The 20,606-nt window shown below is 37.2% G+C and overlaps 1 protein-coding gene across 1 annotated transcript in view; it reads left to right on the forward strand.

Annotated features, from left to right (window-relative positions):
* The first annotated feature begins 2,838 nt into the window (after positions 1-2,838).
* Msh6 (DNA mismatch repair protein Msh6) overlaps positions 2,839-20,606 on the forward strand; it is a 212,424-nt gene continuing 194,656 nt past the window's right edge. The window contains exon 1 of the mRNA XM_090385739.1: positions 2,839-3,052. Coding sequence (XP_090241865.1) covers positions 2,839-3,052 — 214 coding nt within the window. The remainder of the gene's footprint in view (positions 3,053-20,606) is intronic.

The raw sequence follows: 20,606 nt of genomic DNA on the forward strand, positions 1-20,606 counted from the left end.
AAGTTGCCTTCATGGGTGGTAGAGGCCGACAGTTTGGGGAAATTCAAAGGTCATCTGGATAGTACTTTCGGGTAAGGGAAGCGCATAGGATGATAGGATTAATTTCCTTTTTATTTAATTTTTAATTTCATTTTATTATTTTTATTTATTTATTAATTATTATTATTTATTTATTAATTATTATTATTTATTTAATTTTTGTTTTTATCATTGTTTTGTTCGGATTTTTTTTTTTTTTTTTTTTTGGCTGGTGCAGCATAAGCCATAGGCTTTCTTGCACCATACGGCCGTTACTAATACTAATACTAATACTAATACTAATACTAATACTAATGATTCTGTACAGAAAACGTAAGTGGGACTTGGCATACCATACGTGGTGTCTCCGCGTGTAGCACAGTGGTATCGTCACCGTCCTCCCCACACCGGGTGGAAAAGGTCTGGGTTCGAATCCCGTCGATGACGCGAGGAACTTTAATGGGCTTTTCTCACTCCGTGGCTGAGTTAGTCGGTCTTAGGCGTAGATAGCAAGGTTTTTCGCCCCAGTAACTGGGATTTTTTCGTCGAGCAAAACAGGCAAATCGACCATAGAACATACGCAATTTACAGACACAAATACGGGTTAATGTATTTAATTACGGGCAACCCTAAAAAAAAACAAAAAAAAAAAACTATACGTGGCAATGGATGTCATTATGATGCTGCTGAGACCAAGTTATATTTGTGAAGTAAACGGGGAAATCTTTAGTAGGTTTAGATCTTTTTGCAGATAAGTTTGTTCTGTTGGTTTGACTCGACAAGCTCACCCCGTATATGCATTACTTGGATTCCCTCCAGTCACTGTTTGGCAGAGTAGAGGCAGTAAAATTATATACTAGCTGATCCGGATTCTTCCTAATCACTAGGTTTTGTCCAGTGGACTATATAGCAGCAGGCCTGCGAACACCGTTTAAGAGCTGTACTCTCGAAATGTAAGGAAGATTGGATCTCGCCATGATACCCATCACAACCTAAAAATACACACATTCATCAATGAGTATCAATCATACTGCATGATGGAAGAGATGGGGTGTTTCTAGAGCTTTGCTCTGGAGACTAAACATGGGTTTCGCCACTTCAAGTCTCCAGTAAACAAAGTGGTGATATTGCACCTGTTGATGAGAGCCATCTACCACCTAGTATTGCCTGATAACACAGAGGGGTAGTATTCTTCTGTGTGGCGTGGATGCCATACCTCGACCCATGCTTACGTTGGTTCACACCTGGGTGATCACCTCCAATACGACCTGCTCACAGGGTTACTGACCGTCCCACCATCGTGAAAGTGCAAGCAGAGTTTGTTTATCGGAGAACGACTGTACTTCGCCGAAATTCAATCTACGTGACTCGAGTGTTACCTAAATATCAGTTGCATCAGCATTTTTAGACGCAACTCCCAGTTAGTAAACCCAGCTCGTCATACCTGAGAGAATGTTTGCAACAGCTTCACGGTCCACTGCTAAAACTGCTGTTAAGTTATGTCATTTGGATAGCCAGTTTTCTTTGACAACTTGCTGCATATGTTGGTAGATGAATTTGTGTTTTCTTAGTTCTCAACTTGTTCTGGTGTTCACCAGGCTTTTGTTTGTACTTGCACCAACTCGTTTTCTACTACATACTTGGAACTCCCTATCTTAGATGGAGAATCCGTCTTTTTGACCTGATTTTACCCAAAAACAATCCCAGATAAAACCCCCCACGATAAAAATAATGTGGATTTTTTACTGCTGCATGATGTTAAAGCTTAGTTATTCTGTGAACACTTCTTTAGCCTCCCCATTTAGTTCCCCAGAAAACTGTTTCAACCTCACCCTTTACAAAATTCTGTATTGTCACTGATTTGGTCCCCTTTTCGTCTTATCTTCGTAACCTTGATTGTATCATAGAGTTTCTCTGTCTTGTTAGGTTACACAGTGAATATAATCACCATCCTTAAAAGGCTTGAGTTCGATGGGTAAATGACGTGAGTAACCTTTATAGGTTTTTTCACAATGAGACTGAGTTAGTATTAATATTAGTGTTAGTAATATAGTGCAAGGAAGCCACCGAATTTTGCTGAACTATCAAAAAAAAAAAAAAAAAAAAAAAGAAGTACGCAGATAAGAAAATAAACTAACTATGTACTTTCTTCCTCACTTATATAACTATTCAGTTGACCTTTGAATTTCTTCAAACTGTCAAGAAAGCCTTGAGGTACTCCCCTGGTGAAATAACAAATGCCCGAGTAAGACCGATTTGTTTTTACAACTGGACGAACAGTAAGGTAATCTTCCAACAGGTTGATTTTTTTCTCTCAAGCCAAGGTTGTTGTGTTTGTTGAGGAGCAGATTATAATTTACACAATCCAGAGCTTTAGATAAGCCTAAGAACAGTGCAAAAAAAAAAAAAAAAAAAAAAAAATAGCCCTTTTCATGACTATCAGTGATCTTGGAGTAAATGTCAGCAATTTCTAGCTCAGTGAATCCTTTTGAACTGTAGGAACACTGTTGATGGATAACCCGACTAGTTTCAAGGAAACAGATGAATCTGCCATGAAGAATTTTTTCAAATAGGTTTGTTAAACTAAGATGAGAGCTATGTGATAAAAGAGCTGTTGATAATTTTCTTATGTGCTCCCTTTGGAACAGAACAATGATTGTCTTTTTATTAATGCTAGTCTTGCTTGGACAAATTTTTAACCTAGAAGCAAATTCTAATCTAATTCTTTTCCAGGAGAAAGACGAGAGGGCGCTACTTGTAATCCCGCGCCAAATTTACCGCAGTGAGAAGCGTGATTGTGTGTGTTATTTAATTTCTGAGATGTCAAAAACTCCGAAAGTAAAGACCCTTTTCTCATATTTTAAAAAAACACCCTCGTCAGAAAAGAGTGAAAAGAGCCGAATTCCTCTGCGTGAGGAAAACAGAAAGGCTAACCATGACAGCCCATCGAGTTTAAAGAGAAAATTGAGTGTTTCGAAAGACGGAGCTGCCGTGGATAGCCCTTCTAAATGCAAAGTTTCGGAAAAACATGAAGGCAAGTTTTTCACCATTTTATAAAGAATACATATTATTATATTATTATTATTATTAGCCATATGGTGCAAGGAAGCCTGAGGCTTATGCTGCACCAGCCAGGAAAAAAAAAAAAAAAAAAAAAACCCACATTACCCTGAGAGAGAGAGAGAGAGAGAGAGAAAGAAAGAAAGAAAGAAAGAAGGGAATCACTAAGAAAGAGAAGAATGATGCTATCCAGCTCAGGATCCTGGGTTTGCCAAGCCCGTACTCACCATAAGTGAGCCCCTGTGCACATATAGGTTAATCTACGAAGCGAAGATTAAAAATTGTATTTAATTTACTATTTGAGCATATTTTTGTGTTATGTTTCTCAATTTCTGTGTTTTCGTACTGCATTTGCTTCTTTTGTATATTGTCTCTTGAGAATTGCTCTCCGTTTAAAGTGCAATGGGTGGTCCTTCCTCCCCAGGAATTTCTAGCAAGGCGTTGATTGATTCAGGAGGAAAATTTCAGTGGTTGGGGATGGAGGTTATAATGCAGAATAACCACCTCAAAAAAAAAGTTTAATTTTTCTTTATAAAACATGCAGTTTACATCCATTCCTAAATCTAGCCTGACATTTTCTTTACGTAAGTTCAGAAATGAGTGACAACCAGTTATTTCCCCAAAAAACTAATATTGGTGGCATCACGTTTCCAGTATTGGTTCAGTTTACAGCCGCATTACAAAATAGCAACCAAATAGTGACGTTTTATCACGAGCTTGGACAGGATGAAAACTAACTCTGATTTTTCTTATTTCCTTTTACCCTGATCAAGAGCCTAGGTGCCTAATACTTAATCTTGATTAATTGCTAATAATGAATGCAGCTTTTGAATCTTTATGCTGATTTTTTTTATGACTTAACAGTAAAATTTCAGTGCTGGCTTTTTTTTTTTTTAATGGTTTGATGCTTTTCAGCATTAATTTATCTTTTGTTAGTTAAAGTTAGCTTGCTCCTCTATGCTCTTGCATGTTTTCAGATAACTTGAAGCTAATTATTAGGAAAGCACTTTAAGTATAAATCTAGTGTATAGTGTGCTCTTAATTGCCAATTAATTACAAAGTATTTACTGTTAGTATTACCAAATTATATTATTGTCAGATTCCTTCTGATGCAAAGAGGCAAACTTATACACCATCACTTAAAAAAAAAAAAAAGAAGAGCCATATAAAAAAAAAAAAAAAAAAAAAAGCCATATTTTATGGCTCTTTTAAATTTTTTTCCTCATTATTTTTTGATTATTTTTTTCTCATTATTAAAAGCAGATTATTGGAGTTCATGAGTGGGCTGAAATTCATTTACGGATATGCCTGCCAGACTGCCTCAATCCTAGGGTGTTTAACCCCCCTTCCCATTGTTTTAAAATAGGAAAACGACTTCTACTGCCACTACAGATAACATACACCACCTGTAGAAGTCGTTTTCCTATTTTTGAACAGTGGGAAGGGGGAGATAAACATCCTAAGACTGAGGCAGTCTAGAGGGTGTACCCATAAGTAAATTTGAGCCGTGAAGGCATTACAGCTGTGAACTCCAGTAATCTGCTTTTAATAATGAGAAAAAACTAATCAATACATCATTATCAACTTTTATTGCCACTACTGATAACATGCACCATCTATTTAGCAGGAATGCAGGAAGAAACTGCGGTAGTGGGAGACGTTTGCCCAGTAAGTTTCCCGAAGTGTGCCATAGTTCTCATGTTAGCTTTCTTTGCCTTGTCATCTTTTTGAATAAAATTGTCTGCCATCTCAATGAAATCTTGACATGCAGCAACTTGTTCTTCCCTCTGTTCTGCTATCAATGTATATGGTATGAAGTGCAACACATTTTCCTTTTTTTTAAATCTTCAACAACAATTGAAAGCATGGTATTCTTGCCGATGTGAAGCTGGTCTGCTATCATTTGGAAGGACAGGCGACAATCTTCCATTAACAGCTGAACTTTTTTGATGGTCAAGTCTGTACGAGACTGGGATATGTGGCCACTCTGCACATCATCCTGAACATCTTCCCACCCTTCACGGAACTGCCCATACTAGCAAAAAAATGTTGGATCGTGATAGTGCTTTGTGTCCATAAGTTGCACTCACCATTGCAACTGTTTCACCTAGATGTATCTTATGTAGGGTGACGCTTGAATGTCAGTTCAGCTCTGCATTGGTACTCTGTGATGAATACAGAACTCTGTAAAAGGCCAGAAATGTATGTAATGTTATGTCTGTGCAGTGTGAGTGTTATGTTGTTTAGTTGTTTCTGGCCACTTAGTCACCAGGATCACCTGGAAAGCATGTCCAGTGGCCGTCTACACTGCTGGGAGGTAGGCCGTAACTGAGTATGTATCGTAGCCCACCTTAACAATCTCATAAGCTGAAATGAACAATATCCTGGACCCACTGGAGTTAATGCAATATAGGGTGCCAACCATCCCATAGTTAAGACAGCCCATGTCTTAATTATCAGAAAAAAAAGATAATAAATAAAAATAAGAAATAGAAAATAATAAAAAAACTTATAAAAAGCAAAATAAAAATAATAATAAATAAAATAAAATTAAATAAATAAAAATAAAAAAACTTGGGGAGAGTGGAAAAAAAAAACTTACAATAACTGGGAACAAGACCAAGCAACTTGCATGTTAATAAAAGAAAAAAACAGTATAGGAAATTATAATACAAGACACATAACTAGCCATAGGTACAATATCATAAACACGAGTTCAGTAGCATAATTAACAAAAAGAGGCAAACAATCATACAATCAGTCTACAGAAAACATCAGTTTGAGTACAAAAAGACAAATGTAGAAGACAAGCAAGTCTATATCATTCTAAGTCAATTCATACAATAAGTAGTATTGGAGTTTATAGTTATTAACAGTTAAGTTGATAACAGTCCAAGTTATTATTGAAACTGTTTTGGTTGCACTTTGTCCAGCTTTAAAACAAAATTATATCGCTGCTTTTTTTTTTTTTTTTTTTTTATGAAAACCCCAAACATGAAAGGTATCAAAACCTATAGTACTTAGTATCGTGCATGGGTTGAAGGAGAAGTATGGGGGGAGGGGGATGCCGGAAACTTTGCTCTAAAGCTAAACATGGGTTTCACCACTTCAAGCCTCCAATAAGCAAAGTGGTGGTATTTCACCGGTTGATGAAAGTCATCTACCAGCTTGGTCCTTGAATCCATGATAACGTGATTTTACTGCACCAATTAGCATTAGTAGAGGCATATGATGCAAGAAAGCAAGCTTATGCAGCATCAGCCAAAAAAAAAAAAAAATCCACTTCACCCCTCCGTTCGTTCTAAATACCTGTCCAGCTGAGCCTTAAATTTATTTAGGCTATCAGCTTCCACTATAAGGGATGGAAGTCTGTTCCACCAACCAACTACCCGCTGGCTAAAGGCAAATTTCCGCACATCTATCCTACATCTGTCTTTCCTCAATTTGAATTTATGCCCTCTCAGATGATTATTCTGAGCAAGAGGAAGAATCCCATCAGCATTGAGCATGCTCAAACCATTCAAGGCTTTATACACCTCTGTCAGATCACCTCGCTGGTGCCTAGTCTCCAGACACTGTAATTTGCAAAACTTAAGCCTTTCTTCGTAAGAGCAATCCTTTGTTCCATTCACTAATCTTGTTGCCCTTCTCTGTACTCATTCCAGCAGCTCTACATCCTTCTTGAAATGATGCCTCCAGACCTGTATACAGTACTCAAGGTGTGGCCTGACCATTGCCTTTTACAAGGGAATAATCACCTCCTTATCCCTGCTAGAAAAATTCCTGTATACCATTGACAAGACACCATGAGCTACTCTTGCAGCCTGTCTGCACTGTCAGAGAACTTCATATCTGCCTGCACAATTAACCCCAAGTCCTTTTCATTCTCTACCACTGTCAGTGTAGTACCACAGAGTTGATACGTTGCTCTGGGGTTGCTGTTTCCCATATGTAGTACTTTACATTTGTCAATGTTAAACTTCATATGCCACCTCTCAGCCCATCTGCTCAATCTTTCCAGATCCTGTTGCAGCAGGATCTGGAAATTAAACATGACTTACCAGTAGAATGCCTTTTGCACAGTAATGAAACTTGGCACAGGGCAGTTCAGACTTGTTAGTGAATGGTTTCAACAATAGCCAATGTATGGTGCTAGTAGTATTGTTTAAAAAAAAAAAAAATCAGTCCAACTTTTCAGGTAAACTTTGTATGTTGAATAACGAGGGCTTCCTGTACACCTAATAAAAATAAGAATAGAGCAAAAATAAAATAACGTGGTTTGTGAAGGGCTTTTTTTGGAAATTAATAATTAAATTTAAAAAAAAAGGTAAAAACATACTCCATGTATATTTGTGATTTCAGTGATTTATTGATTGTTACCTATAGGTGAAAAAGAGGATTTTCTGCATAAAGGCAGATTCAGTTAACTAAATAAAATTGAAATTGATGTCACTGTTTTAAATATGCTTTGAGATTCTATTCCTAATAAATAATAGTTACTTGGGGCCTGACCTGGGTTGTATGGAGGTGTTAATTGTTCAAATCCAATTCTTGAATTTTAGTCTGTACAACGTGGGCTTTGTGCATGAAGAAAGAAAACCCAAATCCACCTCTCATCCTTTTTTTTTTTTTTTTTTTTATTCCTGAATTGCAGTTTGGCATAAGGATGTCATTCCCATGTTATTGTGGTTTTAGGTGCAAGGTAATCAATTAACAATAATCCTTTTGTGCTCCAGAAAATTGAGGCCAACACTTTTCCAGCTGATAGTTGGTTTTGAAACTTTCCCTGGGAGATACCCTGTGCTTCCAATCATGCTTTCTAATTTTGATTCATGAACATAAAAATGTAGTTGGGTTTCATCACCAGGCACTAAATGGGATAAAAATCTTCTGGATTTGCAATAATCAGTTTTGAATTCTCTTTTGATGACTCCACCCTCAAATGTCATCATGAATTCGTCATGGAACCCATCTTGCACAAATTTTGGACATTTGCAAATACTTCCATGTGAAATGTTAAGTACTTTTTAAAATCTAAACTTCAAAAAAGTAAATTTTTAAAGTTCAGACCCTTTAATTCTTGTTTTCCAAAGGTTTTTCTTCAGTGGCAGTTGTTTCAGAATTGATTGCTTTCAGATGGCCAACCAGACATTGGATCATCTTCAAGTGACACCCACCCTCTTTTGAACTCTGCCAGCCATCTTGCAACAAGAGCATAATTTGGTAATACTTCCCCAAATACTCTAGTCATTCGGTCATGGTTTATGGTCACAATTTCTGTACAAAAACCATTTTTATGGTTTTTGTACAGAAATTGCTGCAAGAACCTGTCAGGTTACCTGACACCATTTTTGCAACTACAGTATGTGGCTTTTTTGCTTGAAGAGTAGCTTTGTTTAAAGTTTTAGGTTACTAATTTTTCTTCTTCCACTACTCTTCAAGGCGCCTCCGTAGCCAGGTGGGAAGGAGCAGCAGTGCGTAGCACACGCTTCTTGATTAGACCGGGGTTCGAGCCCGTCACCACCAAATACGGCGGATGCGGAAAGGTCAGGGAATGACCACCGCATATACCCAGAGCAATATGGCCTTAGTTGCTAATGCTCCTAAAAACCAAATAACCAAATAACTACTCTTCAAGCAAGTACTAGCATCTATGTTTTTCATTCTCATTCTAGTTGTTTTTGGAAGATTTATTATCATTTTCAGAGTACTAAGATACATAGTTTCAAATTTTACATGCAGTGAAGTGTGCCCACGTTTGAAACAAATCTTGAAATACACCTCAGGAATGGAAGAAATTATTAGTATCAAATACATATAAAGTTTTAATAAATATATACATAATAAGCAGAAATATGTGCATGCACATGGTTGAAATTTCTTGCACTTAATGGTATTTTAAACCATTAATCCAACCAATTAGAAAGTGGAACAGAATAAGGGACTATTTTATGTTGAAGACACTTATTTCCAAGTTTCAACAGAATTAAATTTTTTTTTTGAAAATAAAATAAAACACAGCATGATGTAGGAAAGATAGATGTGCAGAAATTTGCCTTTAGCCAGCGGGTAGTTGGTTGGTGGAACAGACTTCCATCCCTTGTGGAAGTTGATAGCCTAAATAAATTTAAGGCTCAGCTGGGCAGGTATTTCGAACGAACGGAGGGGTGAAGTGGAAGGTTTTTTTTTTTTGGCTGATTTTCTTGCAATGATTTTTATTAAAACTTAAAAAGTACATACAATAAGTACTTCAAACGTTTTCAAACAAATTAAAGAAAAAGTTTGGTACATGTTAGGTGACCTGTCACAGTTTTTGCTATATGTTGGGTGCCACTTCTGACCAGTTAAAAACTGATAGCTGATTAGATTAGTATATGTAACCTTAGAAAATTAGTCTTAATAAAAAGGGGGGGGGGGTATTGAGCTCTCAGCTGCCCAACTCATTGCCTGAGCTCTCACTTGTGCATCAGGCAACACAGTGGCAATCCTCAAAGCAGAATGTACTGGTCCCACAAGAGGTAGTTCTTTATAGTAAAATGAGAAATATATTGTGCAAAAAATGATAGATGGAATAGGACAGGGTTAAAAGTAGATGATGTTTTAGAGCAGATGTCATCTTTTAAAGGAAGAAAGATATTGTTGTACACATGGGCACTAATGATATGAAAAGTAGATCTGAGAACAAGTACAGGACAATGTTGGGAAAAAGTTATGGTTAAATTTGAAAGTGTCTGCAATCCTGCCCAGACATGATAGGAGGAGTACATGTTGAGAGCCTTGTCAATAAATTTGGCCATGGAGATACTGTGTAAGGCTCATTGGAAAGAAATTTGTTCATTGTGTTTTCTTATTATTAACAAAAAGCTTTTTGTATATTAAACCGTTCTTTGTATGTATGTTCTAAGTATATTAAACCGCTCTGAGGAACTATAATTTTCGTTTTTAATAATATAAATCCGGAGCGCATAGGCCTCTTTCACCATATTCGGACTATTCTTGGCCAACCAACATACGATATTGTGTTTTCTGTTTGTTAACAGGAGAGACTGTTTTTACAGGGATGGGATGCACTTAAATGGAAGGGGTGCAAGAATATTTGCCGGTGCTATCAAGGCAATGTTAGATAGGTTAGAAATCTGATAGCTTGGGGGGAGGGCACAGACCAATAGATTTACTAGAGTTATTGGCAGAGGTGAAAATAATTCTTGCACTGTTTCTATTGGAATATGCAGTAGCCTGGAAAGCAAGGTATCAGGGATTTCAAGCCTTTGCTGTGGGTTATCATGGAACAAGTAAATACATTGGCAGGGTTAGGGTAACTAAGAGTAAGAACTACATATATACTTGGATCTACACTAATGTTAGGAACATAGTAAATAAATTTGAATTTGAAGTACTGATCAAGCCATCAAATACAGACACATTATGGAGATATCGGAGACATGGTGTCACTCAGACATAAGGGATGCAGAATTTGAATACAAGGAGTACAGACAGGAGAGAGAGAATTATGCTCTTAGTTAAAAAGCATATTGAATTTATTGTAGTCCATCCAGTCAACATGGGTGACAAGTGCAATGTTGAGTCAGTTTGGTTTGACATAAGCACTAAAAAAATAAAAATGAGAGTAGGCATGTGTTATAGGCCTAATGACTGTGGTGAATATAAGAAACAACTATACAGAGAAACAGAGTGAGCCAGTAAATCAGAATGCCTTATAATGGCTGATTTTAACTTTCCAGACTGGAACTTGTGGGTTAGTCACTCACACACCAGCAAGATTTTTGTGGATTTACTGGATGATTGTTTTTATGCCAGCTTGTTAGAGAGACAACAAGAGGAAGCAGTATGCTTGATCTGATTATCAGCAGCGATACTTCATACATTAAGAAACTTCAGGTAAAAGTCTCTCTGGGGTGGCAGTGATCACAGTGTGCTGACATAGGATTTACTTAAAGCATAACTACTGTCAAAGGTAAAAGAAAGGGCTTTTGCTTTCATAAGGTTAATAAATAGTGGTTCGAGATAGTTTTTAAATTCTTTTCAGCGATACTATTCAAAGTTTCGAACTAAATGGATGTCAGATAAACTGATGAGACGTAGCGGAGAAGAAAAATGCATGGAGTAATAAGTTGTCAGGGAACACAGAAACCTACACTTAGTACAAACTAGTCTGCATTGAAGTCACTAAGGGAGTTAGGCAGATTGCGAGAAATCTTTGGCTGAGAATTTTCTGCCTATGTTAACATAAGTAGAAGTAGAAGAAAAGGGATGGAATACATTAGCTGCTGGATATGGATGGCATAATCATGATGAGCCTGGTCTGATTGCTAACAAATGGAATGGATATTTTGCCTCTATAGTCTTTCATGAAGAAGTGTTTAGGGATGAGAATACCAGAAGGATGTCAAATTGTAACTGGGAGTTGTCATTTTGTGATAACATAATAAAGTGTAAGAGAAATTGTTGAAGCTAAAATTAAATAAAGCATCTGGGGTTGATGGAATCTATCCAGTTATATTAAAAGAAGCAACAAAAGAGGTAAATAAACCTTTTGGTCATAATTATGAGAGCATCTTTGGATGCCCCCATAATTATGGCTATCTCCTATTTGTGGATTATAGATGTACATATATCTCTCTTGTTCACAAAGAAAAAAAGAAGGTGGGATTCAAAGGGCTGAATGAGTAATTACAGACCTGTTTGCTTGATTTCTGTTTCTGGGACAATAATGAAGTCATTGGATAAAGAAGTACAGCCGCTCCCCTGACTTATATAATGGTTGCGTTCTGCAGAACTTTACATAAGTCATATTTTACATAAGTTGGAATTTCTCTAAATACTTATGCAGCATTTGAAACTATGCCACTAAATTTGATTGAAGCAAAAAAGAAATGTTCAACGAATGTGTAAATAGAATTATTTATTCAATTTTTTAATCTCACGTGCAGGAAAAATGACAAACGTGTGCTTTGAAATTTACAATAAAAAGATTAAGACAAGTGCCATTACAAACACCTTATAATCAAAAATAATATGAGAAGCACAAGATAGATGGCATAATGGCATTGGCTGAGCGTTGAACAAGGCCTAGGGGAATGGAACTACAGTGGCTGATGATGCTGACCACCGGTGGTAGCTGTATCGACAACTTTAGTAGTTGAGATGCCTCACTAATTTCAAAAGAGAAGTTGAGAGCTGTGAAGATTTAGAAGTGGTCGGCCACTCAAACTTTATGAATGAACATATTAGTGGATGACTGGATGGTGGCTTTTTTCTTTTCTTCGTAGATTGCTTTGTAGCAAGCAAGCAAGCATATCATTCACCCCTCTGTTAACTTTTAAGAATCGTTCGCTGTCAGATCCATCTTCTCAAACCTCGCCATTGTCAATGCAATTTCATGAAATGCCATTGACATCTCTCTGGTGATGAAGCATTGTGGCTACTCATTTGGTTCATCCTGAGTCTCGTCAACATTTTCTTCTCTCACTATTGCAAGTCAATAAGTTCGTTGTTAGATAATTCCTTCTGTTCTTCCTCTATTAACCCTCCATGTCATTGGCATCAACCTCCAACTGAAGTAGCTGTGTTAGCTTTACAATCATATTTGTAACCTCTTCGTATGACTCTTCTTTTTCAAATCCTTCGAAGCCTTTTACGTGCTCTGGGCATATTTTTTTCCATATGCCAATTAAACAACTTTTAGTAATTTGTACCCAGGCCTTATTAATGTTTAAGATGGAAAGGTAAATATTGTAAGATTTCCAAAACTCTCTTAACGTCAAATATTTTCACTTCTACAGTGAAAAAATTTGAGACAGACAATGCCTGACTGAATGTTGTGCATAAAAAGTATGCTTTGAAATTCAAAATAACACCCTGATCCATAGGTTGGATGAGTGAAGTTGACAGGAGCATCATATGGAGCATATTCAGCATTTCATTTAAAACGGAGATGAATTACAATATACATATAACATATAACATTCATAATGAATGTTATAGTACATATAACATTCATTATGAATTACATAATGAATGTTATATGTCCTTTTTTTAAGATGCTTGGCTTGTAGGCTTACTCCATTACATATTTTTACCATCCTAGTCAGGTCCTCCATTTATTTTCTGTGAGATGCAAAATACATTTCCACGATTTTTTGAAGTTTGCACTGGCTAGCAAAAATTTACGTAAAGTTGAATTTATGTAAGTCGAGTATTACGTAAGTTGGGGAGTGGCTGCATTGCAGAATCATCTTGACAGGAATGTAGTTGAACATAAATCACAGCATGTTGTTAAGGGGAGGTCTTGTTTGATCAATATGATTAAGTACTATGATGCAGTAACAAAGGAACTATATGTAAAAAAATAATTTTGTTATCATATATTTAGATTTCAGTGAAATTTTTGACTCTTCCATATGAAAGACTGCTATTGTGGCATTGGGGACAAGTTACTGCAATGGTTAAAGGGATGGTTCAGTATCAAGAAGACAGAGGGTGGTTTTTAACGGGCATTAACATTTAACTTACTCAATTCATTCAAGTCCTTAAACACCTCAATCAGATCTCCCCACGAGGTGCCTAATCTCCAGATGCTGCAAGAACTGAAGTGAAGCCTTTCTAGGTAAGGGCACTTGTTTGTTCCCTTCACCAATCTGGTTGCCTTTCTCTGCACTCGTAGGTGCCTCCGTAGCCAGGTGGGCAGAAGCAGCAGTGCGTAGCACACGCTTATTGATCAGACCGGGGTTCAAGCCCATGACCACCAAATACGAAGGATGCGGAAAGGTCAGGAAATGACCACCGCATATCCCTGGAGCAATATGGCCTTAGTTGCTAATGCTCCTAAAAACCAAATAACAACAACAGCTTCTGCACTCGTTCCAGCAGATCCGCATCCTTCCTGAAATGAGGCTTCTATATCTGTATACAGTACTCAAGATGCAGTCTAACTGTGCCCTTGTACAAGGGGATAATCACCTCCGAATCTCTGCTAGCAAAGTCCACAAAACAGTGCCCATATGTTTGTATTGCAACCTTTGTTGCAATATAAAAATTGCAAAATATCAGCTTAAGGCAACATTTTGATGTTGCATTGAGCAGATATTTTGTCAGTTTTTTCAATGCTGGTCAGTAATATTATAAGTACAAAAAAAAAAAAAAAAAATACTGTAAAAATAAAATTATTAATAACAGTAGTAGTTTTTTAATAACTAAAACCATTATTATTACACTTAGAATGTAGCTACTCAGTATTATTATTTTTTTCTTTCTAAATTTTTTTTTTTTTTTTTTTATGTAAACCCCAAACACGAGAGGTACTAGAACCTATAGTACTTAGTACCCTGCTTGGGTTGGAGGTTGAGAAGACGAAAGAAGATATTTGTTGACATTGGACTTGAACTTTTGTAGACTGTAATTTTCAGGAAATCCTTATGAAGGAAGATTGTTCCAGAAAACGGCAGTTGAATAAATAAACGAGGAAGAAGAAAAAGTTGGTTCTGTGAGTTTGTAGTTGGACAGTAAATGGATGTTGGCTTATGGCTGCACGTGTTCGGACTGTTTTGAAAGAGAGAGCGGAAATTATAGAAGCCAATTCAGAAGAACAGTGCCCATGGAAGTATCTGTGGAAGAGGCATGCAGCAGAAACAGTACGTCTATGAGATAGCGAGTGGAGAGACTGTTAGAGAGGAGTCATTAATTAACCTAACTGCCCTCTTCTGAATGGAATCAAGAAGCCTGAGAGAGGTTTTGGGGGCACCACCCCAGATGTGGGAACAATATTCCATGGCAGGGCGGATTTGCGATTTATACAGAGTGAGCAGATGTTTGGAAGAAAAGTAACGTTGAGAGTGAAAGAGAAAACCAAGTTTTTTCGATGCAGAGGAAGCAATATTTGTAATGTGCTTGTGCCAAGAGAGATTAGAAGTCAGGGTAATCCCCAAAAGAGATATATCATTTTGCCTAGAAATTGGAGTGTCACCAAAGATAAACATAAGAGCAGAAGAATCCTTTTTGCGAGATATAAGACAAGACTGAGTTTTAGAAGGATTTAAATCAACTAAGTTGTCTTTGCCCCACTGGAGAATTACCTGGAGATCGGCATTTAAGGAATTGGTAGCAGATTTTCGAGAAGTTGAAGCTGATTGAGCAGGACAAGGTTTCTCAAAATGGAAAGTGGAATGCAATGTGCTATCATCAGCAAAACTATGGATAGGATTTTCCAGTCAATGGAAGAAGGTCATTAATATACAAGAGGAAAAGAGGAAAGAACTGAACCTTGGGGGACACTGGCATTAGTGGAGAAGTTAGAAGATAGAGAGCCATCTGCCATCACCCTCAGTGAGTGATCAGAGAGAAAACTGGATAACCAGTTACAAAAAACAGTTGGCAAACCGTAAAATGGAAGCTTGTTTAGAAGACCTTTATGCCAAACATGCTGGAAAGCCTTTGAGATGTCAAGAGCAACTGCTTGTGTTTCACCAAACTTTTCCATTGAATTAATCTGTAAATGGGTAACATAAGCCAGAGTATCATCAGTGGATCGACACTGACGGAATCCATACTGGCGATCATTGATCAGACGGATGGTTTCTAGGTAGCTTAACAGTTGGCGGTTAATTGATTTCTCCATTACTTTAGAAAGAGTAGAAGTAATTGCAATGGGACAATAATTGGATGGGAGGGATTTGTCACCCTTTTTAGGAACTGGCTGGATATGAGCAAATTTCCAAGCAGAAGGAAAACCTTTGAAATAAGAAAGTGAAAAAAGGTGGCAAAGAACAGGAGTAAGTTCAGTAGCACAGGTTTTGAGAACAAGTTGAGAAATACCATCGGGACTTGGAGTTTTCTGAGCATCAAGATTCGTCAAAATCCTTCTGACATCCTTTTGACGGAAGGCCACAGGAGGCATTGAATGGAGCGTGTTTCTTCCAAATTAATGATCTTGGTTTTACCAAGATCATTAATACACGAGTTGGAAGAAAAATGGGATGCTAGCAGGTCAGCTTTATCCTTGGCTGAAATGACAACAGAACCATCTGGTTTGGACAGAGGTGGGAGCAGAGATGGCAAAAGTTGTGGCCAATAGCTTTGCCAAGAGACCAGAATGCTCAGCTATCATTAGGGCAAGAAGCAAGTTTTCTACTCTTAGCCTGTTCAAACTCTAGTTTGGACTGATTAATAACTGCTTTACAATTGTTGCAAGCTTTGGTGTAGACAGAAAATGAAACTGAAGAATTGGAAACAAGCCAATTACGATATACAATGTTCTTCTCTTGAACAGCCTTAGCACATTTATTGGAAAACCAAGGTTTAGATAAAGGACGAGATTTTAAAGTGGAGTGTGGGATAAAGGATTCCATTCCTGCTAGAATAATTTCACTGACACGATCTGAGCAAACGTTAACATCAGACGTTTTGAAACAGTAATTCGACCGAGGAAAAGAAGAAAAGAAATCTCGCAGGTCATCCCATTTTGCATTCTTGTAATGTCAAACGATACGAGGTTGGGAATAGCCATGAGATAAAAGCTCCATTGGGGAAGAGACAGTCACCAAGTTGTGATCTGAGGGGCCTAAAGGATCTCTCAATTCGACTGTGTACTTAGAACGATTGTTTCTGAGAAAAAGAGGCCCTCTGTAGCCAGGTGGGAAGGAGCAGCAGTGCGTAGCACATGCTTCTTGATTAGACCGGGGTTTGAGCCCGTCACCACCAAATACGGAGGATGCGGAAAGGTCAGGGAATGAGCACCGCATATCCCGGAGCAATATGGCCTTAGTTGCTAATGCTCCTAAAAACCAAATAACAAATCTGAGAAAAAGATCAAGCATGTTGGCTGTATGGTTAGGATTGTCCGGTATTCTTTTAGGTAAATGAACAATCTGTGTAAGGTCATTAGTAATTGCAAAAGCTTCAGCATCTTAACCAGCTGGGTCGGTGTGACTAGAAAATAGGAGCCAGCTGGAGTTGTGAACATTAAAATCACCAAGGAATATTACCTCACTGTTAGGAAAGTTAGACTGGAGAAAGTCAAGTTGCAAAGAGAGGAAGTCAAAGAGTTCCAAGTGATTAATGGAGTTGGGAGAACGGTAGAGAGAACAGATGAATATGACTGAATGAGGTAGAGAGATTTTAAGCCAGAGAAGATCAAAAAGAGGAGATTCCAAATTACCAAGTTTCTGACAGGGAATACCGGAACGGACGTATGCACAAGTACCACCTTTGAGGCGAAAGGAATCATACAGCGAATAATTTGGGCAACTGAGATGAGCAGTAGTTGAATCAACTGATAACTGAGATTCTGTCAGAAAAAGTACATGGGGTTTGGCAGATTGCAAGTGGAAATGGACATCGTTGAGATTAGAATATTTGTGAAATGAATTAGGAAGTGTTTGGGAGGTTTAGATCTTTTTGCAGATAAGCTCACTCTGTTAGTTTGACAATTCATGGTGTATTCAATAGTAAGAAAAAGAGGGTGGGACATGCTGTATGAAGTAATGAAATTTTTGGATATGGTGTACACATGGTAAGAATATACCCAGATCCTTGACATAACGTGGCCTTGACAATGCCCCCTCAATATATGCTACTCGGATTCCCTCCAGTCACTAACTGGCAGAGTAGAGGTAGCAAGATTATACACTAGTTGATCCGGAAGCCTCCTAGAAGCTTCCGGACCGAAAAAATAGGTTCGGTCCAGTGTAATAACTAGCAGCCGGCCTGCAAATACCGTTTTAGAGCTGTACCCTCGAAATGCAAGGAAGATTGGTCTCGCCACGATGTTCATCATAACCCCAAAGTCATCAGTCATACTGCATGATGGATGAGATAGGGAAGGGTTGACTGGAACTTAGCTCTGGAGACTAAACGTGGGTTCCACCACTTCAAGCCTCCAATAAGGAAAGTGGTGGTATTGCACCGGATGATGAGGGGCAGCATTCCTCCATGTAGTGTGGGTGCACGCCTTGATCCCTGCTTACCTTGGTTCACACCTGGGTCACCCACCGTGTGCTTGTGCATGGAGGTTATACCCAGGATTACTAACAGTCCAGCCATTGTGAAGGTGCAAGCATAGGATTTGGCTGTCACAGACTGTCCGCAGTTTGCCGAAATTGGGTCCACTTGACTTGAGTGTTACCCGAATTTTGGTTCCTTCAGCGTTTTAGACTTCTAGGTAGCAAGTGCAGCTTGTCTGGCATATCTGAGAGAATGTCTGTGACAACCTCAAGGACCATTAAAGGACCAAGGAAAATTATTTTTCATCTATATTATAAAAACTGTAAAGTACCTAGTTGTAATGTTTCTTTAAAAAAATTGTGTTCATAACATAATCCTGCTCCATTTTTATGAACTTCATCTAATGAATGTAATAAAAATGGAATGGTATGACTGGTTTAATCCAGCTGTTCACTGTACATTTGTACTCCTTTTGGTTACAGCATCTTGTTAACTTTATAGAGATAACATAAAAAATAAACACAAACAATATTGTTTTTATGTTTATCTATTGTAATTTGATGTAATGAATTTTAAAAGTGAATATAATGCCTTGATTTAATGGCTGAATGAAAGAAGTTGTATTAACCTAGTCCAATTGTAGTGGTAGGAACATAACTTCAACATTTGGATGATCTAAATCTTTTGGATGGCCTGGTGTGCTATCCAATAGTAATAAAATGTTGAAATCTAGATTTTTACACAAGTTCAACAAGCACATGTTCAATAGCACAGAACGTAACACCGGGATTTCCCAACAAAAAAAATTACTGAGGGATTGCTCAGTAATTTTTTTTTTTTTTTTTTTGACTAGCGAGTCAACAGTGGGAATTCAAAAAGAGTGGAAATGTTGAAAAATTACATCCAACATAATAGCAGGGTTTTCCCTGCACAAAACCTCAAAAATACCCTGTTATGTGAGTTTTACCAAAATTCTCTAACCATGTTATATAAATACTGTGTTGTATGAGGATTGCAGCAATTTATCAATCGTGTTAGAGTGAAACTGTGTTGTAGAAGTACCATGTTATACAGGGGTTGCCTGTATTAGTTTTATCATCACATTTGCTGAGAGAAAATTTGCATCTTGCTGCTCACTTCTGCTGCTAGTACCAAGAAGAGATGCTTCTTCGCCAGTGTTTAAATAGTTTTCACTATGAAATAGGCTTGTTCATTGTGTGCCATGTTTTTTTTTTTTTTTAGATTGAAAATGTAAAGGGAATTAGTAGTGACTTACCTAAATTCTGAAGAATACACTTCTTTTGTGGAAAGGTTTCCATTCCCCCCATTCTGGATTTATTTCTGTCCATAATACAAATGCATGATAAGCACAGGTATCAAGTGTATTATAAAATATAAAACAACCAGCAAATGGTTTTTCTCTTACACGTATAGTATATGGTGCCATCATTTTATTCAGTGTATTGAACATTTTTTTTATGGAATTGTAATCCAGAATAATATGTCAATTTGTCATCCATGTTATTAACTGCTTTCTCATTATATACGTTGTTATTTTGTTGGTATCACCATGAGGTCTAGTTTACTTTTTTTAGCAGCTCGTAGCACGGTAAGGTTTCTTTTGAGGAGCATCTGACTTAATTTGTATGAAGTGAAAAAAATTGTAACGTATAATATTCTGTTCCTTTAGTCCACATGTGAGATCCAAAACTGCTTATATTCTTTTATTTTTATTATTTTTTTTTAAGTTTTAGGCATCCATATTTTGATGCCATATTTTGCAGGCTTGCTGGGAATATATTTCTTGAAATTCAGGCTTCTCTGAAACCACCAGTTCATCAGCTGTATCATTTCCTTCTTTAAGGTATAATTTGGTTAAAATTTCTAAGCAGTTTTCATATTATACACATGAATACACAATATAATTATATTATATTTATGTATTCGTATTAAATTTTGATAATATATCAAAATGTAATATGCATGATATCTATCTATATATATATATATAATATTTTTTTGCACATATTCAAGGTTTTCAGTTATATCTTCCATTGTTGCATGGAAGATGTCCTATGTATATGTGGAATAGTATTAGATAACCCAGCTGATGTTGCAGATGAACTCAGCAGTTACTTTGCATCGATATTTACAGAAGAAAAACCCTTTATGTCAAAGAGAAGTTATGGGAGTGAAATTCAGAAATATGTAATTAATGATATCAAAATTTCACATGATTATTTAATGAAAAAACTTTTGACCCTACAGGCCAGTAAGGCTCCTGGGATTGATGGCATATACCATATAATATTAAGGGAGGTGGCATCACTGGACTTGGGAGTAATTCCATTCAATTGGAAAAGTGCCAATGTATCTATCTCCGATATATAAGGGCGGTTCTAAGAGTGAAGTGTGAATTTAACAGCCGGTCAGTCTAACTTCAGTAGTAGGGAAAATCTCTGAGGCAATGATCAAGGGTGGAAATCAGGATTATTTAGATAGAAATGGAATTCTGAAGGATACTCAGCATGGTTTTGTAAAGGGAAAATCATTAACAAATCTAGTTAGCT

Source organism: Mastigoproctus giganteus, chromosome 12 (assembly GCF_048544385.1).
Source record: "Mastigoproctus giganteus isolate SK-2022 chromosome 12, ASM4854438v1, whole genome shotgun sequence".
In the NCBI taxonomy this organism is placed as follows: domain Eukaryota; kingdom Metazoa; phylum Arthropoda; class Arachnida; order Uropygi; family Thelyphonidae; genus Mastigoproctus; species Mastigoproctus giganteus.